The sequence below is a fragment of the Bactrocera dorsalis genome, chromosome 5 (assembly GCF_023373825.1).
Source record: "Bactrocera dorsalis isolate Fly_Bdor chromosome 5, ASM2337382v1, whole genome shotgun sequence".
Taxonomy (NCBI): Eukaryota; Metazoa; Arthropoda; class Insecta; order Diptera; family Tephritidae; genus Bactrocera; species Bactrocera dorsalis.
The window spans coordinates 62884758-62906319 of NC_064307.1; the positions used below are offsets into that span (position 1 = coordinate 62884758).

Here is a 21562-nt window from a genome sequence, read left to right on the forward strand (position 1 = left end):
TCGTCCGAAAATGGAAAAACGAAATCAAGAGCAACGCGTCGCGATAAGAAAATAAAGCTCGCATGAGCAAGTCGAAGGTGAAAACGATGATTATTGCCTTTTTTGATAGCCGTGGAATCGTCCACAAAGAATTCGTTCCACCGGGGAAAACTGTGAATCAAGTCTACTATTGCCAAGTACTCGAAAGATTGCGAAAACGAGTCAACAGGGTGCGCCCAGACATCGCTCGTAACTGGATCCTTCATCACGACAACGCGCCGTGCCACACCGCCCTCAGCGTGTCCCAGTATTTGGCCTCTAAAGGGATCGCCGTGTTGCAACAGCCGCCTTATTCGCCCGACATGTCACCCTGTGACTTTTTTTGTTTCCTAAAACAAAATCGGTGGTCAAAGGAACCCATTTTGAGTCGATTACGGACATCCAGGCGGCCGTGACGAGGGTACTCGCGGACATCACAGTCGAAGCGTTCCATGTCCATGTTTGGACATGCTTGATCGCGCGAATTCCGATACCACATTCATGGAGAGTATTATTACTGCCGACGAGACATGGGTTCATGAGATTGGCATGCAAACGAAGTTAACAATCATCGGAATGGAACCCGTTTTCAGTCGATCGAAGTGATAAAACAAAAATAGCGGAAGGAGCTGAACGCCAACCCAAAAAGGGTTTATGAAAAGCGTTTCGAGGACTGGAAAAATCCTTGGCGTAAGTGTTTTACATCTGGTGGGGATTACTTTGAAGGCAACAAAATAAATATTGATAAATAATTAAATATTTTGGCTTTTATTTACAATTTCCAGGTACTTTTTTGCCGTAATTTATGAGGTATATTGTTCATACATACATACATAAAATATATTCTAAATGAGTTTCGTTATATGACCTAAAGAAGGCACAACGAAATCGGGTATAAGCTCTGGATTTACCTTGGGACTCCTTAGCACCACATTAAATTCATACACGCTACTAGGACCAGAACCCACAAGCAAAGTCTGGAACCCGCACTTGTGACCAAATAACATGTCAATCTCGCAACTGAAAACAAATATATTTAAATACTATATATAGATATTCAAGCGTTTAAGCATGTCTCGACTTACACATCTCCGATCATGAGCGTACGCTTCGGCACAATTTTCCCCGACCTGATCAGTTCTTGACAAATCTCCGGATTCGGTTTGCCAAACTGCAAAGCTTTACGCTCAACACATGCCTCCACAGCTGCCGTCAGCGCAAAAGTGTCAGGTATACGATATGCGGGAAAACGAAGCATTTTGTCAGCGTTCGTAGTCATGAAGAGACAATCCGCAATTGAACTAATATAATTGCAGGCTTTAAACAATTTCACGAAAGAGAAATGCTTATCGAAGCCCACAATAACAGCACCCACATTGTCAGTCTGCTGTTTGGCCACTTGTTGTGCAATCAAATCGTCTAGTTTATCTGGTGTTGGTTCGGCGCCGGGTCCGAAACTTTCAATACCAGCTTCGGTTAAGGACTTGCTTACAGCCTCGGCGCCTATTATATAGACTTTCTTGCGAAAATTGCGCAGCTGTAGATACTCAACAATTGAGTTTATAGGCGCTATAATGTGAGATTCGTCTATTTCAAATCCACTTGCCGTAGCTTTCTGCCAGATTTCACGACGCGTGTTTTTGCTATTATTAGTAACAAAATAAACTTCCTTGCCGAGCGTTTTGAGTAAGGCAATTGCATCGGGTGCACCGTTTATGACCTTGTCCAGCCACAGCACGCCTAAATGAGTCAGAGTTAATATTTGTTAAGAAAAAGAAAGGAAGTCGAGTTTTAGATTTCAAAAGAGTCTGCACAAAAAGCGCTCTTGCTTACTCCGTACTTTTACTGCCTCAGATTTTTCTCTATACACTTTACTATATAAATAACTAAACTACAGTTACTCACCACGGCAATCCGTGAGCACTGTATCGAAACCGTTGAGCCACTTGGCCATTTCGGCTTTTGTTAGCTTCACCAAATCTGTAGGCTTCTTGTTCATTTCTTACAAGTTATTATTTGAAAAGCCAAATAATTTTTAAGCAAGTTTAAGTGCCTGGTCCAAGCGTTGAATAACTTTGCTGAAATGCTTATAAGCTACTCACAACAATAACCTTATAAATGATAACTGACCGAGGAGATCGTGTTTAGATAGTGATAACCGAAAGCTCACTTGCCTTGCTAGTTACTTAATCGTTTTGATAAAAAGTGGCAATAACAAGTAGGTGAGACTGCCACTGTGAAAGCCGATCATTATGAGTTGACAGCGAGTTTACATAATTCAACTAATAAAACCAAGATTTATTTACTTAGAACTTTCATAGCTGTTAAAGCCCAGCAAGCAAAACTTGTGGATGATGGAAATAAAAGTTCCAAATATATGGTAGTAAGACTTTTTTTCTACGGACTCTTGACAAGTTCCAAGAAGATCCGACGTTTTCGAGCCAAATTTTGTTCAGCGATGAGGCCCATTTCTGGCTCAGTATGCATGTAAACAAGCAAAGTTGCCGCATTTGGGACGAAGAGCCACATGAAAAGATATATGAGCTACCATTTCATTCAGAAAAAAAGACGGTTTGATGTGGTTTGTGGGCCGCTGGAATCATCGGTCCATATTTCTTCAAAAAATATGGCGGTGAGAACGTAATCGTCAATGACGACCGTTGTCGCGCCATGATAACCAACTATTTGATACCTGAAATTGAAGTTCCTGATCTCGGCAACATTTGACTCCAACAAGACGACTCTACTTCCTTCATATCGCATGAATCAATGGATTTATTGAAAGAACACTTTGCTGAGCAGATAATTTCACGTTTTGAGCCGATCGATTGGCCACCAAGGCCGTCTTATATCACACCGTTGGACTTTTTCTTGTGGGGATATTTAAAGTCTTAAAACTGAGCGGACGATCCCGCCTCGGTTCAGGTATTGGAACATCACGCGTGTTACCAGACGCAATGCTCGAACGAGTCATCGAAAATTGGACTCAACCAATGGACCGCAGTCAACATTTGAAAGGGATAAACTCAACCCAAATAATGTTCTTTCGAATGATAAAGACATTATTCAATAAATTTGAAGCTTCCGTGTTTTTTCTTAAAAAAAAAGTAAGGAACTTCGAAATGGATCACCTTTTCGTAACTAAAATAAAAAGTCTTTATTTAACTTTATACAATTTCACTTCCATTATAATGTCTTTATTATTTTTTTCAAAAGCTGAAAAATTTCCGAGAAAGCCAAATCAATAATTGTATTAGAAATATAAACACTAATAGCAAACACGTTTCAGGAGACGCTGCCATACTCCAAGACCACTTTCTCACACAAGCTCTGATCAAATCGAACAGTTCCGCTTTAAATAAATTCCCTCCTATATTCCTAAATAAGCTTCTTTATATCAGCCAGTGAAGGCACGAAGAAATCGGGTATAAAACCTGGATTTTCGCTCGGCTGCTGCAGCACCTCGTTCAATTCATGCACACTATTATGGCCTGTGCCCACAAGCAGAGTCTGGAAACCGCAATTATGACCAAATAAGACATCGACCTTGCAACTGAAAAGATATATTTATAACAAATTGTATTTCAACGTGTTTTTTATTACGTCTCCACTTACACATCGCCGATCATGAGCGTACGCGCTGGCACCACTTTCCCCGACTTGATTAGTTGCTGACAAATCTCCGGATTCGGTTTGCCAAACTGCAAAGCTTTACGTTCCACACATGTCTCCAAGCCGGCCAAAAGCGCACCAGTACCAGGTATACGAAATGCGGGATAACGATGTACCGTATCCAGATTGGTGGTCATGAAGAGGCATTCCGAATTCGAGCAAATATAATTGGAGGCTTTCAACATTTTTGCGAATGTGAAATGTTCATCGAAGCCCACAACCACAGCACCCACATCATCAGTCTCTTGAGTGGCCACTTGCTGTGCCAGATAGTCATTTAGTTTACCCTGTAGTACTTCGGGGCCGGAGCCGAAACTTTCAATACCCACTGCAGCTAAGCCGTTACTTATGGCTTCCGAGCCTACTACATAGACTTTCTTGTAAAAATTACGCGCCTGCAGATAGTCAGCAATTGCCTTTATAGGCGCCAAAATGCGGGATTCGTCTATATCGTAGCCGATCGTGGTGGCTGTCTGCCAGATTTCACGACTGGTTTTGATGCCATTGTTGGTGACAAAATACACTTCTTTGCCGAGCGTTTTGAGTAATGCAATAGCTTCGGGTACACCGTCTATGGCGACGCCTTCATGCCACAGCACACCTATGTATGTGTGTTAAGAGTATAAATTTATCAAGCGAAAGTGAAATAATCAAATGCGACGGAGCATTTTAGCTTGCTAACGTTTTTGAAGAGCAAGTAGCGCAAACAGCAAGCTCTCGCTTACTCAGCACTTCTTCGTCGCTCAACACAAAGCGCTCAGCACTTTTACTATCGCACGCTTTTTGCTTGCGCTGTGCAAATACTCGTAATGAAATCAACAAAAAAAACTCTTCCATCCGCACTCACCATCGCAATCCGTGAGCACCGTATCGAAACTGTTGAGCCATACAACAATTTCGGCTTTTGTTAGCTCTGCCAAATTCGTAGGCTGACTTTTGTGCATTTTTATTATTTGCTCGTTCTTTTTATTATTTATTAAATATAACTTTTAACTAATCAAATATTTTCTTATCGACTCTACTTTTAATAATCTACGCTATCTCCAGCACAAGCGTGGAATTACGTGCCACAAATGTTCATAAAAGACCCGCAGCAGTTACAGAAGAAATGATAACTAATCGAAGAGAGACCAGCTGCCGCTTCTGTGACTTTTTGAACACAAAGTAGAGAGACCTTGCTCTCCCCCATTGTGTCCAAGTAGGCATGTTATGTCATTGGACTACTCAAGAACATAATCAATGTTAGATTTGGTGTTACAATCTATATTTCTCTCTTTCGTAGTTTGTAGAAAGTAAAGAAAAGTACGATCAAGCGGTTCTGGAAACAGCTGAAAGACGCTGCTAAACATAAACGGAATAATTTATGGAAAGTGAACAGTTTAGGTTGGTCAATATGACAATGATTTAAAAGAGGTTTGGAGACTTTCTTATGTTTTCAATTTAACGGCTGTTTTTTTAGACGTGCGGTTTCCGGAGTTGGTCTTTTTGGCAACTGCTACTTAATATATACTCTGTTAACTTTGTCAAATCGTTTAATGAACAGACTAACTCTGGAACAACTTTTGTAAATAGAGCAAATTTACTACCAATATAATGCTTCGGTTCGCGCGACTCAACGCACGCTGTGTCCGATATTCGGTCGACATATTCACCCAGCAGAGTTGGCAATCCGAGCAACTATGGATCTGTTTCGCTTCACGTTTGCTGTAGTGGAAAATGCGCGTCCTAAGACACACCTTATCCTCATCGTCAGACACACCATACAGTGCGCACCGGGTCTCCGGTTAGTACTGCTGTGTGTCAGAGTATTGAAGAAGACCCACATGAGTTCTGCTGCCATCGCGTCCAACAATTGGAGCTGTGCTAACCACTTTATGGAAAATTTTGCTGAAAGATCTTGGCTTGAGGGCTTACAAAATCAAATTTGAGCAAGAATTGCAGCCGAACCTCCATCAAGCGTGTCTCAAGTTCGGTGAATCAGTTCAAGAGAAGATGGTCACCGATCCCGAAATTCACGAAGGAAATTTTCTTCTGCACTTTTGGTTTGAATGGGTACATCAATCCATATTTAATCAAAAATGATGCCAGCCATAAAGCTATATTCATGAGGAACGCTATAACGCCATGTTTAATGACTTTTTCGTGCCTAAATTGGAGAATATTGATCTGGACGACCTTTTGTTCCAACAAGATGACGCTACATGGCGCACAGCCAACAGAAACAATCATTTGTTTGAATATAGCTCCGCATTGTCTCGCGGCGTGGATCTGTGGCGTGACCTCAAAGATCGCGCGAGTTAACACCACTGGACTATTTTTGTGAAGCTATGTGAAGTCGCTTGTCCGAAACGATTGAAAGGAAGATAATATTTGGCACGCTATTGCCGACATACGACCCTAATTGTAGGTAGTATAGGTTTCTTATTACCTGTGTGGATTATCTTTAATGAGGAACAGAACTGTAATGACTGTGCTCGCCTTTCACGACATTAATGTATCCATTATCACTTCACCAACATTCCCAAAACGGTCGGGTCTGCATTTCCGGAACGGACCCTACAAAGTTTAGTGTACGCTTCCTATTTCCTGTGTGATCTCTGTTTATGCTGGAGGAAACTCTGTAAGAAACTATTTATACAACACCAATGGGTTCATTATGACTTCCCCCCGCGTCTAAGACAGTCGCATCTATGTATCCATACCGAGCCGAGATTTTTGTGCACCGAAGAACTAGCCACTCGACAGCATCCAATTAAAATTATAGAGGATTATTAACAACTACAACAATAACATGATATATGCATCAGGCGTTGTGTTGGAAATGAAAGCCGCAAGCTACGATAACAACCATTCCTTGCGATCCATATTCAACTGAATGGACTACGTGAGATTCCGAAATGCTGCCGCAAGTTGATAGAAAACTGTCGTCATGTCTCTGTGATAAGCAACTGCCGACATTTGAATAAACAAGTTTTTGCCGTTAGACGTGTTTATATTTATTTACATAGCCGATTATGAGTCAGTATTAAAGGAAATATTGTATATATAAACATATGTATATGTATGTATGTATGCAAATAAATATATTTGCCTTCGTAGTAGACCCCAGTAGATTTTTATAAGTAAAAGTAATTATACCCTGAACAAAATTTGCCACGATGTTTGTAACAGTCAGAAGAAAATGTCGGAGACCCTATAAAATATATTTTTTATATATTTATTTTTTTTTTTATAATATTTTGCTCATTTGACGGTTCCACCGATATCCACCAAAATCAAGTTCTTGTATAGAAAACTTTTTTATTTTCGAAGATATTTTCACGAAATTCGGCATGGATTATTGTTCAAGATTTTTATACAATACCCGAAAAAATTGTGATGATCGGATCACTTTAACATATAGCTGTCATACAAACAGATCGATCACAATCAAGTTCTTGTATGGTAAACTTTATTATTTGAGAAGATCTTTTCACGAAAATTGGCATGGATTATTTTTCAGGTTTACTCTACTATTTCCGAATAAATTTTGCAGATCGAACCACTATAGCATATAGCTGTCATACAAACTGAGAAATCAAAATCAAGTTCTTGTATGGAAAAATTTTTTATTTTAGAAGATATCTTCACGAAATTCGGCACGGAGTTTTGTCCATGGTACCGCTATAATATTCGAATAAATTGTTCAAATCGGATAACTATAACACATAGTTGCCATACAAACTGATCGATCAAAATCAAGTTCTTGTATGAAAAACTTTTTTATTTTAGAAGATGTGTTCACGAAATTCGGCATGGATTATTGTTCAAAATTTTTATACAATACCCGAAAAAATTGTGCTGATCGGATCACTTTAACATATAGCTGCCATACAACATACATTGTATGGAAAACTTTTTTATTTGAGAAGATATCTTCACGAAATTCGGCACGGAGTTTTATCCAAGGTACCGCTATAATCTCCGAACAAATTGTTCAAATCGGATAACTTTAACATATAGCTGTCATACAAACTGATCGATCAAAATTAAGTTTTTGTATGGAAAACTTTTTTTGTGAAGGGTATTATAACTTGTAACCGGTCTTTTCTTGTTTCATATTTAAACAAAATATATTTTATAAGTATATACATACATATGTACATGTAAACATCTTACACGTCAATTAATTTTATTGCGATAAAGTGATTGACAACAGCCCAACAATTTGCTAATGCTAGCCCCTACTGCTGCTTGTTTTTATTATTCTAGAAAAGGAAAAATTTCTAAAGGTTCTCAAATCAAAATAACAATTGTAAGACCTAATCTTTTTTAACTGATTACTTTGTTTTCCGTTCATACTAATGATTAATTGCTTAGAAATTAGTTGATGCAATCACCTGCGCCAAACGTACATACATACATACATATTTTTGTTTAAAAATAATTAAATTCGAATTTCTCACAATAAATGGTTGCGGAAATCAATCAATAATAACTTACATACATATGTACATATATGCTAAATATACAAACTTACATATGTACATATATGTATGTACATGCATATGTACATATATGTTTTTTTATATTTTTTTGATTTTGTGATTGGAAAAACAACAGAAGTAGGTATGTACAGCATTTATTTTGCTTTATAAATATTTTATTAAATTACATTTTTCAATTTTTTTTCTATTTTATGTATTGTTAGACAGTACATTTGTATATACCATCTATAATAGATTTTGTTTTGCAAAATATTTTATTAAATGAAATTTTTTAATATTATTTTCTGTTTTAAGTTCTTAAACAATATATATATAAAATTTTTTATAAATTGTCGGCCTAAAAAAAATAAATATTCAAACTTGTTTTCACTATTATTTATTATTTTGTTCTGGAAATTTAAACAAATACATATATACATATTTTTGTATAAGTTAAAATTAAATATTATTCACGCGACAATCTTGTGCGATTTACATGTTTTTAGTCACGGAATGTCAAGCCAGCCGCATTCCAAAGACCTACATACATAAACACATGTACTATACAGTTTGTTGTTCAACAACTTTGAAAAAAAATACAATTTTGTGTACATACATACATACATAAAAAATTAGAAAAATATTAATCTCTAAAGTATTTAATGTCATAATTTTAACTTATATAAACTTTCAACTCAACTATAATGTACATATACATATACAAATGTACATATTTTATATAACCTCAAAAAAATATAAACAAAATTATATAAACTCCATAATTTTTTTTTGATCTTTTGAGGTATATACATACATATATAGTTCATAAAAAATGTTTTTTACAGTTATTTATACGGTTATGCTGCTAATAGTCACCTATTAATTTCATATAATACATATAAAAGCATGCAAAAAGTAAATACATATATATAATATAACAAGTTAATAATAATTCTAAAAACATATTTTGCTCATGATTGCGTTTAAATAAGCGCCAGCAAATCAGCAAGTCTCGGCAAATATACATCTGGTATGAGTTTTTTGTGCTCCGGGTCACTAGATTTCTGCCAAATATGCACATCGCTCAGCTGATTGACACCAGTGCCGACAAGCAACGTCTTGAAACCGCAATTGTGGCCCAGCACTATGTCACTGCCACAACTAAAAATTGTAAATAAAAATTAATAATCACATCAAATTAGTAATTTTACTGAGATTTCAAAACCCGCCACGTAACCACTCACCAATCGCCGATCATAAGCGTGCGCGCTGGCTTAATGCTGCCATTCTTAATTAGCCACTCGCAAATGCTGCGATTCGGTTTGCCAATCACAATAGGTTCGCGTGCCGTACACGTCTGCACGGTGCGCACAATACTGCCCGCATCGGGTATCACCATGCCAGTTATTGGGAAGCGTTCATCCGTATTCGTAGCGATAAATAGACACTTTGGATCCGACAGATACACTGAAGCCTTAATCATTTTACAAAAACTGAAGTGCACATCGAAACCCACAACCACCGCGCCAATATCCGTTTCCCTACGCAAACCGGACTGTATATATGCCGTCAGCCGGCCAGACATAACATCTGGTCCCACTTCAGTGTGCTTAATGCCCACCGCCTTCAGTTCGTCCGTTATGCCTGCGGTGCCTATAACGTATACTTTGCGCTGGAAGTTACGCGCTTTTAGGTAGGCGGCAGTGGCATAGGACGAGGATATAATACGATCGGCGCTAATGTCGAAACCCATGTTGTGCGCTTTCTCGTATAACTGTTGACGCGTACGCGTGGAATTATTCGTGCACAGGTAAATTTGTTTGCCCAAACGTTTGAGTTGGCGCATAGTTTCCGCGACGCCTTCAATCACATTATCGCCCAGCCAAATAACACCTGGCATCGAAAGGATAATTTAAATTACAGTTTTGTGTATTTTAAGGCCGTGTGGCGAATGTGCTGTACTCACCATCACAATCACTAATAATGGTATCGAAACTGTCTAGCCATTGACGCACCTGCTCCAAAGGCTGCTCCAACAGATTTACACAACTTCCTTGATACATATTTGCGTTTCTAAACTGTTACTTGGGGAAAATTCACGTTAATAGGCGCGCTTAAGCTTATTTACAACTTGCAACGGCTTTTGTGTCTAAAACGTTTCTGAACCTCCAACGGTTTTTATAAGGGAATAAATTCACCGTATATACATAGTCTGGAGCCGTGATGCCCTTTTAACCCTTTTCGATCTGGTTTGTGATAAGCGCATATCACATGAAATTTGTTATTTTAGAAATCTTGTTATTATTTAACTTTTTAGTTTATTCACAATTTTTCACACTCGACCTTTCATAACACCATTTGTACAAAAGAACATTGTCGGACAGCAATGCAAATAACATCAATACACAACTATAATTAAAAAATATTTTGGTGTACACATACAAATGTATTAAAAATTGTTAGCGTATAAGTTTAGGTTAGCTAAATGGTTGTCATATTAAAAGAATATTTACTAATTATAATACCAAATAAAGGTAAAGTATAACATACATATATATATTTGTAGCAATGTTGTGTGTTTCTGCTTCGGTTTTAGTTTTTGCTTTCGTTTAGTGCTTGTTATTGTTATTACATTGTTTTCTTTTTTTTTTGTTTTACAGCCCTTGACCGGTAACTTAGAACCGGCAGTTGTGGGGATTGATTTCATATTTATGTTATTGTCTAAAACTAACACTACATAAATGGCAGCAAATCGCCCAATTTGGGCAAAAAGACATCGGGTATTAGTTTCTTCTGTTCGGGATCATCCGATTGCTTCCACGCCTCCACATCGTTCAGCTTGTGTATGCCGGTGCCGACAAGCAGCGTTTGGAAACCGCAATTATAGCCCAACAGTATATCGGTGTTGCAGCTAAAAGCAAATAACAGTATCATCAGCAAATGTAATACACATAACACCACATGCAACACTCACCGATCACCAATCATTAGTGTACGCGCCGGATCAATTGTACCCTCATTTATCAACCACTCACAAATGCTTGGATTTGGTTTGCCAATTACAAAGGGTTCACGTTCGGCACATGTCTGCACTGCGCGCACAAAACTACCTGAACCGGGTATCACCATGCCGGGCATCGGAAAGCGTTCATCGGTGTTTGTTGCAATGAACAGACACTCCGGATTGTCCAAATACGAAGCGGCTTTGATCATTTTGCAAAAACTAAAGTGTTCATCGAAACCCACAACCACAGCGCCAATTTCGGGATCCTTACTAAAGCTGGTCGCCAGATAATCGGCCAATGTGCTGGTCATTACATCGGGACCCACATCGCTATGCTTAATGCCCACAGCATCCAGTTCGCCCGTTATACCGCCGGCGCCTATCACATACACTTTCTTCTGGAAATTGCGCGCCTTCAGGTATGCAGCGGTTGAATGCGCTGAAGAGATCATGCCGTCGGCTGTGATGTCGAAGCCCATGCTGTGCGATTTCTCAAGCAGCTGTTGGCGTGTTTTGGTGGAGTTATTGGTACAAAAGAATATCTTTTTACCAATCGTTTTAAAACGATTCATTGTATCCACAGCACCTTCGATGACATTGCTGTAAACCCATAGCACACCTAGGCGGTAGAAAGTGGGTACATAATTAGTAAAATAAAAATCAAAAGTCACACTGCACTAGAATGCCGACTCATTACTTTTATAAGACAAGAAACTTTATATGCATTAATACATACACACACATAAAGCGATTGTTAGTTCCAGTTAACCAGTATGTATGTATACTGTCATTAAGAATTTGCAACCGTGACATTGTCAATGCTCTAATACGACACCTTGACCACATTATCAATGTGAATAGTATGTACATACATACATTTGGCGTCACTACACATTTCACGTACATATATACATATGTACATATATGAATTGATTGTTGGTACGTCAACAAAACGCACGCGAAAATTTCCGCAGCATACATTATAAAAAAGTTTAGGATACCGCTACCAATACGAATTACGCAATGTTGCCTCATAGTTTATAAGTACTCAACGCAAATCCATATACATATGCCGCACAAAACACTTATCGCAATGAAATTGTGAAACACTCAACCAAGTGACCTTTAAGGTCAAAACTTTTTGCACTTTGCTATGTTCGGCATTACGTTATTTATGTGTTCTAACGTTATATGTATATTTTAATTCACTTACCATCGCAATCGGTGATGACAGCGTCGAAACCGTTCAGCCATTCCTTGACCTTCTCCGGCGGTTGCTCCAGCAGATTCGTACAAGTTTGTTTGTACATATTTGTATAGTGTTTACTAAGTACGCTATAGCCTCTGTTACCCGTATTGCTAGTATATAAGCGTCGCTAAACTGACGTACAATTATTAATCCTTTGCGTGTCCACTGTACTAAATGCACACAACCACAGGCGTAGAATACACTGCGTTGACTGTTCTATTGACTGCCAATATTACCGCTACTACTGTCGCCACTTTCGCTTCCACCACTAAATCTGCCGCAAACAGTTTCTATTGGGAGGCAAAATATTTATTGCTTTAGCTTTTTTTTTTTTGAGAAAAAATAATGTATAAATTTTATTTTGCTCTTTTGCCATTCACGATCACGTTTGAAGAAGCAGAACACACCAATAGCAATTGGCAGAGAACACAGCGATAAAAGTGGCGCATTTCGGTTTCCAAATGTTTGGTGAGTCAGACAATCACAAGTGATTGGCTCTCTCACGCCTGCTCCATAACGCGCTGCACTTAAACCATTTATGTACTATACATATGTGACAATGTCAGTCCAATGTCTGGCTCCTCAACACGTGCGTTGCTGTGACAAAACCACTTATCGATTTTCTACAATTATGTATGGCCCCGTCTGCACCACTTTTGCCTCTACAACAAAGAACTAAACTTTTTTGGTGTATTACGTTTGCTCTTTGCCGCTGTACTTTACGCAATGCTATTTGAATTTGCTGACAACTCTAAGTTGCTCTTGAATTTCACAAATTAACTTACTCATCCAAGAGTTCAGCGCACCTCCCTCTGGCAGTGATAAGGAAACGTTTTCTTCAATAGCCCGCGTATCTGTTTGACATTGACGTTTGCGTTTTCAGCTTTTCCACTTGCTTTTGCTCCATTCATCAAATTTCACTATTTACGCGCAGAAAGAGACAAAAATTGAGCACAAATTTAATTTTTTTCTTTTTATAATTCAAGGAAATGCAAAATCAGCAGAATGCAATAAATTGCACTTATTTTGTTGTTACTTTTAACATCGTTTTTCTACTGTTTTTGGTGTTTGTGTAACAGCTGATTTATTCATTCTCTGACACTGGTATATACTTATGTACATAAATAAAACAGAAGCGAAAGAGTGGAAATTTTACATTTTATTAATTTTTTTCGGGAAATTTAATTACGTTTTGATTTGTAGTAAAGTGAAAGGGAAACTTTTTATTACACAAGTTAGTTTACCTATTTTTATATTTTCTTACAAAAAATACATATGATTTTGTTTTAAATTTGTAGATTGTTAAATTGCTCACAGTGACGTATACACCGCTAAAATTTAACAGCGCTCTCTTCTCTGGTGTTTAATGACATTGCGTTTCTTGTGATTTATAAGTTTTTGCTTCCCATCACTTTTCTCTAAACAAATTATTTGGCAAATTGGCTATAAAAAATGTAATCGTTAATCGATGAAAGCGCATATTTGGCGATTATTTATGAAGAGTTTTGCAGTTAACATTTTAGCGACGCAGGAAGTATTTCAAATCGGCCAATTTCGGTATATATGCATCTGGCATGAAATGCTTTACCAAATTACCGTTCAACTTCTTCAAGTGCAACACATCACTCCACGTATGTGTACCCGTACCAACTAGCAGTGTTTGAAAGCCAAGATTGCGTCCAAATGGCATATCCGTTTGGTAGCTAAACGCATAAAAATTAAGTAAACAAAAAAAAAATCACTTAAAAAAGCTAGCACGTACTTATCGCCTATCATTAGAGTATTTTCTGGTTGTATCAGACCGTTTTCAATATATTGCATGCACATATTTGCACTAGGTTTCCCAATAACGTACGCCTTTCGACCGGTGCTATATTCAATAGCCGCAACAAAACTACCTGTGCCCGGTAACACCATATCACCTGTAGATGAACTTGCATCCACATTGGTGGCAAGGAATAAGCAGTCCGGATTTTTCAAATAAGTCACAGCTTTAGCCAACTTACAAAAGCTGAAATGTGTGTCATAACCAACAATGACTGCACCCACATTCGCTTCCTTTCGGAATTCTGTCGCAAACTTTTCAACTGCTTCATGCATTATGTCTGGCCCGCTGTCATTATGTAAAACTATACCAGCCGCATCTAATTCGGTGGTGAGCGCTTCAGCGCCAATAACATATGCATATTTAAGAAATTGCATATCTTTTAAATATTGCGCTGTTGCATGCGCCGTACAAAGCAACTCATTTTCACGTATATTGAGACCCAAACGTTCTGCTTTAAAAGTATGTTGTTGACGCGTTTGTGTGGAATTATTTGTACAAACATAGATTTGCTTTCCGCTTGCTTTCAATTGGTTTAGAGCATCAATTGCACCCGGTATTGGTTTGTCGTAGATCCAGAGAACACCTGAAAGTGAATTTAGTTTATAGTTCAGTTAATGGCTATAACTATTTGAAATTTACCTTCGCCGTCTGCTATGATCGTATTGAATGAATTTAACCAAGACTTTACCTCCGTTGCTGGTTGAAGCAATAAATTTGTGCATTGTTTTCCGATTGTTTTCTTAGTTGTGTTTTCAGTTTGCCTTGAGAAAGGTTTGCTCGTATCAAAATGCAAATTTTGACAAATTTTTAGATGACAAATGAGATCAGCGAAACGGGATAGTAAACTCATAATAATAAAATCAACATCAATAATGTTGTTTTGAAAATTATAAATTTTTTTTTTCAATATTTTCATGTAAAATAATTTCTATTTTTTTAATATTGAAATTGCCCTTTTTGTAACTTCATTTGTTTACTTTTATTTTAATTTTTCGTCACTAATGTTACTTTCATACATTTTTATTTTTTTTATTTTCTTAGTACCTCTTATTAATTGCTAAAGTATTATTTTGTATTAAACTCCCTAAAAAGAAAAACGTCATTTTATACTAAACTAAATTAAAATAAACTAACGGTAATTTTAATTAAAATGTTTTGTAAATATTTATATATGTATGTATGTATATCGTTTTTCATATGTATGTAAAATTTTGGCCCAATAGTGCTGCTGTGCAGCGCTCTTGACACAATGGTGGTTTTTATGCTCTTAAATTTACAAATTACCAGTCGCTTGCTTTCCAAATTATCCATGCATGTGCAATTTTTCAACCGTTATCATAATAAAATAAAGTTTATTCAAATCAAAATTGCAATTGATTTTACTTTTCAATACCTGCCCTTTAATAAGCGATCAATTATTCATTCAAACTTTTTTTTTGTATTTGAAAGTCGTCGTATTCAAATTTACAAAACTGCAAAATTCCAACCTTATTTATTCTATAAATTTATGGTGTCATTATTAAATTGTAAATATTTTATTATTAATGCTTGCTTAATCACACATCCATAGATAATTACTCATTGAACGACTACGGCACTAAACTAATTATGCGGTCACACTTTTTAAATAAAATAATATTTACTAGCTGTTTGTTTATACACAACTTTTTTTGATTAGAATAAATTATTTGAATTGGAAAGTGTGTATTGAAAAACAAAATTACATTAAAATTAAACTAATCATTAAGTTACAGTTTCTAAATCTACATAAGAAAATTGCAATTTGCAAAATAAACATTTGCTGAGTTTGTTGTTGTTTGCGTATATTAGTTTGCTAATTGTGTGAGGATACAAAATGTGTGTTTGTGTTTTCTCTTGCAATATTAAGTTTCAGCGCGACGCTTTTATTTTGCTTTCTTTTTGATTCACATTTTCATTACTTTTTGTTGCTGCATTCACTTTTGCACCACGAGTGCATTTTGTCACATCCCTACAGCATTAATTGCTGTGATATCGTGCCCATGTCATTTAGCATCGGCGCTGGTGTCATTTGTTGTTGTTGCACTGGCTGTTGCATAGCTACCACTGTGCCGGGCATAACATTTACACCACTGCCTACTGTACCCGCATTACCACTACCCCCAACCATTGGCGGTATGCCACCCATTGTAACGCCACCCACACTGCCACCACTCACACCAACACCTGTACCGCCGCCGCCGCTACCACTGCCACCTGCCACGGATCCTGCGGTTGAGGGCTCTGGACTGTGGCTTTTCTTTTTACGTTTTTTCTCCTTTTTCCGTTTCTTACGCTCTTTATCGTCTTCATGCCGTTTTTGTTTTTTATGTTTACGCTCGTAGGTCTCCAGTCCAGCGGAATCTGTAAGCAAACAGAGAGTTAAACGTGTGTTGGTATAATGTAGCGTTGCAATTCTTACCCATGAGTGATGTTTCTTGTGGCACAGCGCCGTCTTTGTGTTTGTGCTTTTTATGCTTATTTTTGTGTTTACGTGCGGGCGTCGTATTCAGCGCACGATACTGTTCAGGTAGCTAGAAAAAGAACACAATGTCAAATAGTTGCAATATTTGCAGTGAGTTTTTAGAGTACTCACAGGTCCAGGATGCAGGCGGAAACCGGCTAATTGTACGGCAGTTAATGGCACTAATTCCTTGCCCACAATCGGCGGTTTTTCAATAACACTACGCAGTGTGCTGTTTTCCTGCAATACAAGGGGTGTTTTATAAAACACAATAATCATATTCTATGTAAAACTTAGTACTAACCAGATTGCTTGTGGTGTCGTAAATGCCAGGTAGGTTGGGTAGAAACGACGCTAGCGATTCTTTTACTTTTTTATCCTTAAACTTAGTTAGTGTGTGATGCAAACCATATTCGGTCATTAAGTCTTTATCACCCGTCAATTCGCCTTTGCCTACATAAGTAAATTCAAATATTCCTTATTATTTAAAATCCATAATTGATATTTTGTTGTAAAATAAGTTCAAATATTCTCGTTACTTAAATATTATAAAGCTAATGTTACACACCTGGTGGTTCTTTCCATAAGTAAAAAGGTCCTGTCTGTATTATCGTTGGCGTTTTGCCAAGCGATATCGTAGTCTTAAGTGTGCCCGATGAATCTTGTCTCGACACCACAGGTGATCGGCCACCGTGTGGTGATGACTTTGGGGAATATGTTGTACTTTCCATTTTGCGAAATTGGTCGCCAATCATCATGTTGCTATAATTGTTCATCATGCTGGCTTTTATATAGAAGGTAGTGCTACCACTTCATCGGTGTAATACAAGATGAGGCGAGAAATTCTTCATCCAATATGTGTAATTTTTACTTCCAACACGTACACACCCACAAAATAAACGTTAATTTGCGTGTTTCAACACCAAGGACTTTACAAATTATTTTATTCCGAATTGCACTAAAAAATTGTCTGCCGTTACAATTCCCCCGTACTGCTAGTGTTGCTTCGTCTGCATAGCGTTTGCCAACTTGAGCATTTAGCTCTGCTGCGACGGTAAATTCTGCTGCACTGAATTAACTTCCAAGGCCACTTTTTCTGCGCCTTCGGTGTAATATTTGTTTTCCAGTCAACTTAATAACAATATTTACGTATTTATATGTACTTTTTACGTGTTTTTGAACATAAATAATGAAATTTAAATTTGCGAAAAATACACAGAAGATTTCGATTTTATCGCCATCTTAAGACTGAACAAATGCGAATGTCAGATTACCTTTACAGCTGTCAAAAGTGGGATAAAAATTGGCAGAAAAGACAAATTAACGTGTGAAGAAAAAATGTTGAAGATTGAAAAGAAAGCAAAAGGTTTGTGTACTAGCTAAAGTTAACGAATGTGCAGCTTCGCAAAAATAATTTTTACATTTTCATGCACAATAAATATTTCAAACGTACATGGATAAATTGGATTATAATATTTAATGAAATAAATCTTTAATAGTATTTTTTTTTTATTATTTTAACGTTGATTTAAAACAATCAAATTATTGCCAACTCAAATATTTTTGCAATTTCTCATTTGACATTCGCTTTATATTTTGACATCTCGCTTTTTATGTCACTTCGCTGCCAAATATTTCTACAATTTATTCGCCTGTCACCGGAGGAATTTCTTGTTCGCGAGTAGAAGTAGAAATTGTATTTCAGCCATTTAGTTAAGATTATAAAATAACAAAAGCCTTTTCAAAATGCAGTGCACTCTCCGTAATGCCATGGCAGCAGCCATTAAGGTGAGATTATCCAAAAAAAATGTCATGAAAAAGTGATTGTGAACGTGTAATTCTTACTGGTTTAGTGGATTTTTTTTTTGTGGTTATGCAATTCATCTGAATTAACCTATTCAACGGGTTCATGGACATTAACTATGCGGAGCCACAGCTAAAAAGAATGTATAAATGAATGGATTTGCGGTATATCTTTAATTAAATTTTCATTTCTGGTCTTGAAATGCAAAAATAATTGATTGCATCAAAATGCATAATAAATGTGAAGCACAACTGCGGGCGCAGGCGTGCAAAAATGCATATACACATAAATGTAATCTTATCATAACAGCTGATTGATTTAAAAATCTGGAGAAAATTGTAAATCAATTTTTTTTATTATCATATTACGCAAAGTCGGGTGAATATATAACATGTGTATATTTGTTACTGATAAGCATCATTTAAATCGTAAGCACACACCATACATTTTTAAATTTTCGACTGTGCCGTTTAGTTTTAGCCTATTTGATGGATATGTCACTTAAGTGATGACCTCGTGATCACGTTATAGTTTTTTTTGTTGTTCAATATATAATTCTTATCAATTGCAGACGCCTTTGCGTACGAATGGCGCTATTTTGGGAGCTTTAAATGGTCGCTTCTACTCGAGTACACATGAAGCTGATTTGGTTGTTATTGGTTCCGGTCCAGGTGGTTATGTCGCTGCCATCAAGGCCGCCCAATTGGGATTGAAAGTATGTATAGCGTTAATTATTTTAATATTCTGATAAGATAATTTAATTATATTTTATGCAGACCGTCAGTGTTGAGAAAAATCCTACTTTGGGTGGCACTTGCCTTAATGTTGGTTGCATTCCCTCAAAGGCTTTGCTTAACAATTCACATTACTACCACATGGCACATTCTGGTGATTTAGCCAATCGCGGCATTAACTGCGGCAGTGTTTCTTTGGATTTGGACAAGCTGATGCAGCAGAAAGTGAATGCTGTCAAAGCGCTTACCGGAGGTATCGCCCAATTGTTCAAGAAAAACAAAGTTACACAGTTAACTGGATTGGGCAGCATTGTGAACCCAAATCAAGTGCAAGTTACGAAAGATGATGGCAGCGTTGAAACCGTAAATACGAAAAATATTATGATTGCCACCGGCAGTGAAGTTACACCATTCCCTGGCATTGAGGTAAGTAATTAAAATTACCAAATTCATTTTTTGGTAAAACTCAAGTATTTTTCAATAATTAGATCGACGAGGAGGTTATCGTATCGAGCACAGGTGCGCTCTCACTCAAGCAGGTGCCCCAAAAATTGGTTGTCATTGGTGCTGGCGTTATCGGTTTGGAGTTGGGCTCTGTCTGGTCCCGTTTAGGTGCTGAAGTCATTGCTGTGGAGTTCATGGAAACTATTGGCGGTGCTGGCATCGATATTGAAGTGTCCAAAACTTTCCAAAAAGTACTGACAAAACAAGGTTTGAAATTCTTGTTGGGAACTAAAGTGCTTGCAGCACAGCGCAGTGGCAATAACGTAACCGTGTCTGTGGAAAATGCCAAGTCTGGTGAGAAACAAGACATTTCCTGCGATGCTTTGCTAGTGTCTGTTGGTCGTCGTCCATACACCGAGGGTCTTGGTCTTGACGCTGTTGGCATTGTTAAAGACGATAGGGGACGCGTGCCGGTCAATGCCAATTTCCAAACTGTTGTACCAAACATTTACGCCATTGGAGATTGCATTCACGGACCTATGTTGGCACACAAAGCCGAAGATGAGGGCATTATTTGTGTAGAGGGCATTCTTGGTGGTCATGTACACATCGACTACAACTGTGTGCCAAGTGTTGTATACACACATCCCGAAGTTGCGTGGGTTGGCAAATCCGAGGAGCAGTTGAAGCAAGAAGGTGTTGAATACAAAGTTGGTAAATTCCCATTCTTGGCTAACTCGCGTGCAAAGACCAATAACGAGACAGATGGTTTCGTCAAAGTGTTGGCGGATAAGGCTACCGATCGCGTTTTGGGCACACACATCATTGGACCCGTAAGTAGATTTTTTATAAAATTATGTGAGTTTGACACTATAATATATGATATTGCTATTTTTTAAACAGAGTGCTGGTGAACTTATCAACGAAGCCGTTTTAGCGATGGAATACGGCGCCGCTTCTGAAGACGTTGCCCGTGTCTGCCATGCTCATCCCGTATGTCCCATAAATGGTTTATAAATATTAAAATATTTTGCTTACACATTTTCTTTTATAGACATGCGCTGAAGCTCTCCGTGAAGCCAATGTTGCGGCCGCGTTCGGCAAACCCATCAACTTCTAATCACTATCAGCGCTAAGTTAGCGAAGCAATATTCACTTAACATTTATTACAAAACTCACTCTGCCTTCAATTTCGTTAAATTTTATTTATTATGTAATAAAAAGTCGCAAAAGTTGTGATTTCTCTGCGCTGGAAGTCTATGCTCTAAGAGTTTTACATTTCCCAATTCCATCCTTTCAACTGTGCGGATTTGTGACGGTCATTTGCGAAATAGTTCTGGTCTCAATGAGTTTAGCTAATACTGATTCTTCAATCAATGAACCTGTGTAATGAATGTAAACATATGTAAAATTTAACAAAATATGCGAAACCAGTTACGAAACTTAATGGTAATAGTATAGAAAAGGAAACATTTTAAAATAAAAATGGAAAACACTGCGATAATCCATTATTTGGTTTGTTTTATTTTGTATATCTTGAGGTATGTAGAGAATTAATTTGGAATTGATACTGACTAAATTTTGGAAAACTACCAATACCATTGTAGAAACCTATGTGTCTCCCATATATTAATAACATACAACATATTAATTATTAATCTCATATATTAACACAGTAACGTACTCTTATCTAAGAATAACTTAATACGTGTGTTTAGTAAATGGTTTTAAATTAAATATTAATGCTTTTTAAGAACAGTATGTTTAATATTTCCTCGCAAAAGTAATCTTAAAAAAATAAAATTTACGTCAGGCTTTTTCAGTTTTTGTTTTTACACTGTTTTTCTTCGCTACTCAGAAA

At 37.3% G+C, this 21562-nt stretch overlaps 7 protein-coding genes across 8 annotated transcripts; 1 reads left to right on the forward strand and 6 right to left on the reverse strand.

Annotated features, from left to right (window-relative positions):
* Positions 1 to 770: 770 nt before the first annotated feature.
* On the reverse strand, positions 771 to 2123 carry LOC105224024 (glycerol-3-phosphate phosphatase). The gene is made up of 3 exons (XM_011201988.4): positions 1924 to 2123; positions 1104 to 1758; positions 771 to 1038 (listed from the first exon to the last, which is right to left on the reverse strand). The coding sequence occupies exons 1-3, from the start codon at positions 2015 to 2017 to the stop codon at positions 864 to 866; spliced, it is 924 nt and encodes a 307-aa protein (XP_011200290.2). The 5' UTR covers positions 2018 to 2123; the 3' UTR covers positions 771 to 863.
* A 1051-nt stretch (positions 2124 to 3174) lies between these two features.
* Positions 3175 to 5018, reverse strand: LOC105224025 (glycerol-3-phosphate phosphatase-like). The gene is made up of 3 exons (XM_049457217.1): positions 4538 to 5018; positions 3634 to 4291; positions 3175 to 3571 (listed from the first exon to the last, which is right to left on the reverse strand). The coding sequence occupies exons 1-3, from the start codon at positions 4632 to 4634 to the stop codon at positions 3397 to 3399; spliced, it is 930 nt and encodes a 309-aa protein (XP_049313174.1). The 5' UTR covers positions 4635 to 5018; the 3' UTR covers positions 3175 to 3396.
* Positions 5019 to 8958: 3940 nt separating this feature from the next.
* LOC105224026 (glycerol-3-phosphate phosphatase) lies at positions 8959 to 10805 on the reverse strand. Its single transcript, XM_011201991.4, has 3 exons — positions 10123 to 10805; positions 9401 to 10049; positions 8959 to 9317 (listed from the first exon to the last, which is right to left on the reverse strand). Exons 1-3 carry the CDS (start codon positions 10217 to 10219, stop codon positions 9140 to 9142), a joined length of 924 nt encoding a protein of 307 aa, XP_011200293.2. The 5' UTR covers positions 10220 to 10805; the 3' UTR covers positions 8959 to 9139.
* A 31-nt stretch (positions 10806 to 10836) lies between these two features.
* On the reverse strand, positions 10837 to 13329 carry LOC105224028 (glycerol-3-phosphate phosphatase). 2 transcript variants are annotated; one of them, XM_011201994.4, is made up of 4 exons: positions 13195 to 13329; positions 12374 to 12699; positions 11131 to 11779; positions 10837 to 11067 (listed from the first exon to the last, which is right to left on the reverse strand). In XM_011201994.4, exons 2-4 carry the CDS (start codon positions 12468 to 12470, stop codon positions 10890 to 10892), a joined length of 924 nt encoding a protein of 307 aa, XP_011200296.1. In that variant the 5' UTR covers positions 12471 to 12699; positions 13195 to 13329; the 3' UTR covers positions 10837 to 10889. The 2 variants fall into 2 exon arrangements, with proteins under 2 accessions (XP_011200296.1, XP_011200297.1); XM_011201995.4 differs by lacking the exon at positions 13195 to 13329 and adding an exon at positions 12817 to 13132.
* A 596-nt stretch (positions 13330 to 13925) lies between these two features.
* Positions 13926 to 15153, reverse strand: LOC125775335 (uncharacterized). The gene is made up of 3 exons (XM_049457215.1): positions 14877 to 15153; positions 14172 to 14820; positions 13926 to 14112 (listed from the first exon to the last, which is right to left on the reverse strand). Exons 1-3 carry the CDS (start codon positions 15151 to 15153, stop codon positions 13929 to 13931), a joined length of 1110 nt encoding a protein of 369 aa, XP_049313172.1. The 3' UTR covers positions 13926 to 13928.
* An 88-nt stretch (positions 15154 to 15241) lies between these two features.
* LOC105224029 (mediator of RNA polymerase II transcription subunit 19) lies at positions 15242 to 17980 on the reverse strand. Its single transcript, XM_011201996.4, has 5 exons — positions 17288 to 17980; positions 17024 to 17172; positions 16852 to 16959; positions 16678 to 16789; positions 15242 to 16619 (listed from the first exon to the last, which is right to left on the reverse strand). Exons 1-5 carry the CDS (start codon positions 17496 to 17498, stop codon positions 16228 to 16230), a joined length of 972 nt encoding a protein of 323 aa, XP_011200298.2. The 5' UTR covers positions 17499 to 17980; the 3' UTR covers positions 15242 to 16227.
* A 359-nt stretch (positions 17981 to 18339) lies between these two features.
* Positions 18340 to 21212, forward strand: LOC105224030 (dihydrolipoyl dehydrogenase, mitochondrial). Its single transcript, XM_011201997.4, has 6 exons — positions 18340 to 18507; positions 19095 to 19238; positions 19300 to 19683; positions 19746 to 20534; positions 20605 to 20694; positions 20756 to 21212. The coding sequence occupies exons 1-6, from the start codon at positions 18466 to 18468 to the stop codon at positions 20819 to 20821; spliced, it is 1515 nt and encodes a 504-aa protein (XP_011200299.1). The 5' UTR covers positions 18340 to 18465; the 3' UTR covers positions 20822 to 21212.
* Positions 21213 to 21562: the final 350 nt, after the last annotated feature.

Bases quoted from the DNA above. Each gene is read 5' to 3' on its own strand.
- LOC105224024 (XM_011201988.4), bottom strand. From the start codon at position 2,017: ATGAACAAGAAGCCTACAGATTTGGTGAAGCTAACAAAAGCCGAAATG. The intron at 1,759-1,923 runs GTGAGTAACTGT...TGACTCATTTAG, and splicing joins AGTGCTCACGGATTGCCGTG to GCGTGCTGTGGCTGGACAAG. The intron at 1,039-1,103 runs GTAAGTCGAGAC...ATTTGTTTTCAG, and splicing joins ACGCTCATGATCGGAGATGT to TTGCGAGATTGACATGTTAT.
- LOC105224025 (XM_049457217.1), bottom strand. From the start codon at position 4,634: ATGCACAAAAGTCAGCCTACGAATTTGGCAGAGCTAACAAAAGCCGAA. The intron at 4,292-4,537 runs GTGAGTGCGGAT...ACACATACATAG, and splicing joins GGTGCTCACGGATTGCGATG to GTGTGCTGTGGCATGAAGGC. The intron at 3,572-3,633 runs GTAAGTGGAGAC...ATATCTTTTCAG, and splicing joins ACGCTCATGATCGGCGATGT to TTGCAAGGTCGATGTCTTAT.
- LOC105224026 (XM_011201991.4), bottom strand. From the start codon at position 10,219: ATGTATCAAGGAAGTTGTGTAAATCTGTTGGAGCAGCCTTTGGAGCAG. The intron at 10,050-10,122 runs GTGAGTACAGCA...TTTCGATGCCAG, and splicing joins CATTATTAGTGATTGTGATG to GTGTTATTTGGCTGGGCGAT. The intron at 9,318-9,400 runs GTGAGTGGTTAC...TACAATTTTTAG, and splicing joins ACGCTTATGATCGGCGATTG to TTGTGGCAGTGACATAGTGC.
- LOC105224028 (XM_011201994.4), bottom strand. From the start codon at position 12,470: ATGTACAAACAAACTTGTACGAATCTGCTGGAGCAACCGCCGGAGAAG. The intron at 11,780-12,373 runs GTAAGTGAATTA...TCTACCGCCTAG, and splicing joins TGTCATCACCGATTGCGATG to GTGTGCTATGGGTTTACAGC. The intron at 11,068-11,130 runs GTGAGTGTTGCA...ATTTGCTTTTAG, and splicing joins ACACTAATGATTGGTGATCG to CTGCAACACCGATATACTGT.
- LOC125775335 (XM_049457215.1), bottom strand. From the start codon at position 15,153: ATGAAAATATTGAAAAAAAAAATTTATAATTTTCAAAACAACATTATT. The intron at 14,821-14,876 runs GTAAATTTCAAA...ATTCACTTTCAG, and splicing joins GATCATAGCAGACGGCGAAG to GTGTTCTCTGGATCTACGAC. The intron at 14,113-14,171 runs GTACGTGCTAGC...TTATGCGTTTAG, and splicing joins ACTCTAATGATAGGCGATAA to CTACCAAACGGATATGCCAT.
- LOC105224029 (XM_011201996.4), bottom strand. From the start codon at position 17,498: ATGATGAACAATTATAGCAACATGATGATTGGCGACCAATTTCGCAAA. The intron at 17,173-17,287 runs GTGTGTAACATT...TTACTTATGTAG, and splicing joins CTTATGGAAAGAACCACCAG to GCAAAGGCGAATTGACGGGT. The intron at 16,960-17,023 runs GTTAGTACTAAG...CTTGTATTGCAG, and splicing joins ACGACACCACAAGCAATCTG to GAAAACAGCACACTGCGTAG.
- LOC105224030 (XM_011201997.4), top strand. From the start codon at position 18,466: ATGCAGTGCACTCTCCGTAATGCCATGGCAGCAGCCATTAAG. The intron at 19,684-19,745 runs GTAAGTAATTAA...TTCAATAATTAG, and splicing joins CACCATTCCCTGGCATTGAG to ATCGACGAGGAGGTTATCGT. The intron at 20,695-20,755 runs GTATGTCCCATA...TTTCTTTTATAG, and splicing joins GTGTCTGCCATGCTCATCCC to ACATGCGCTGAAGCTCTCCG.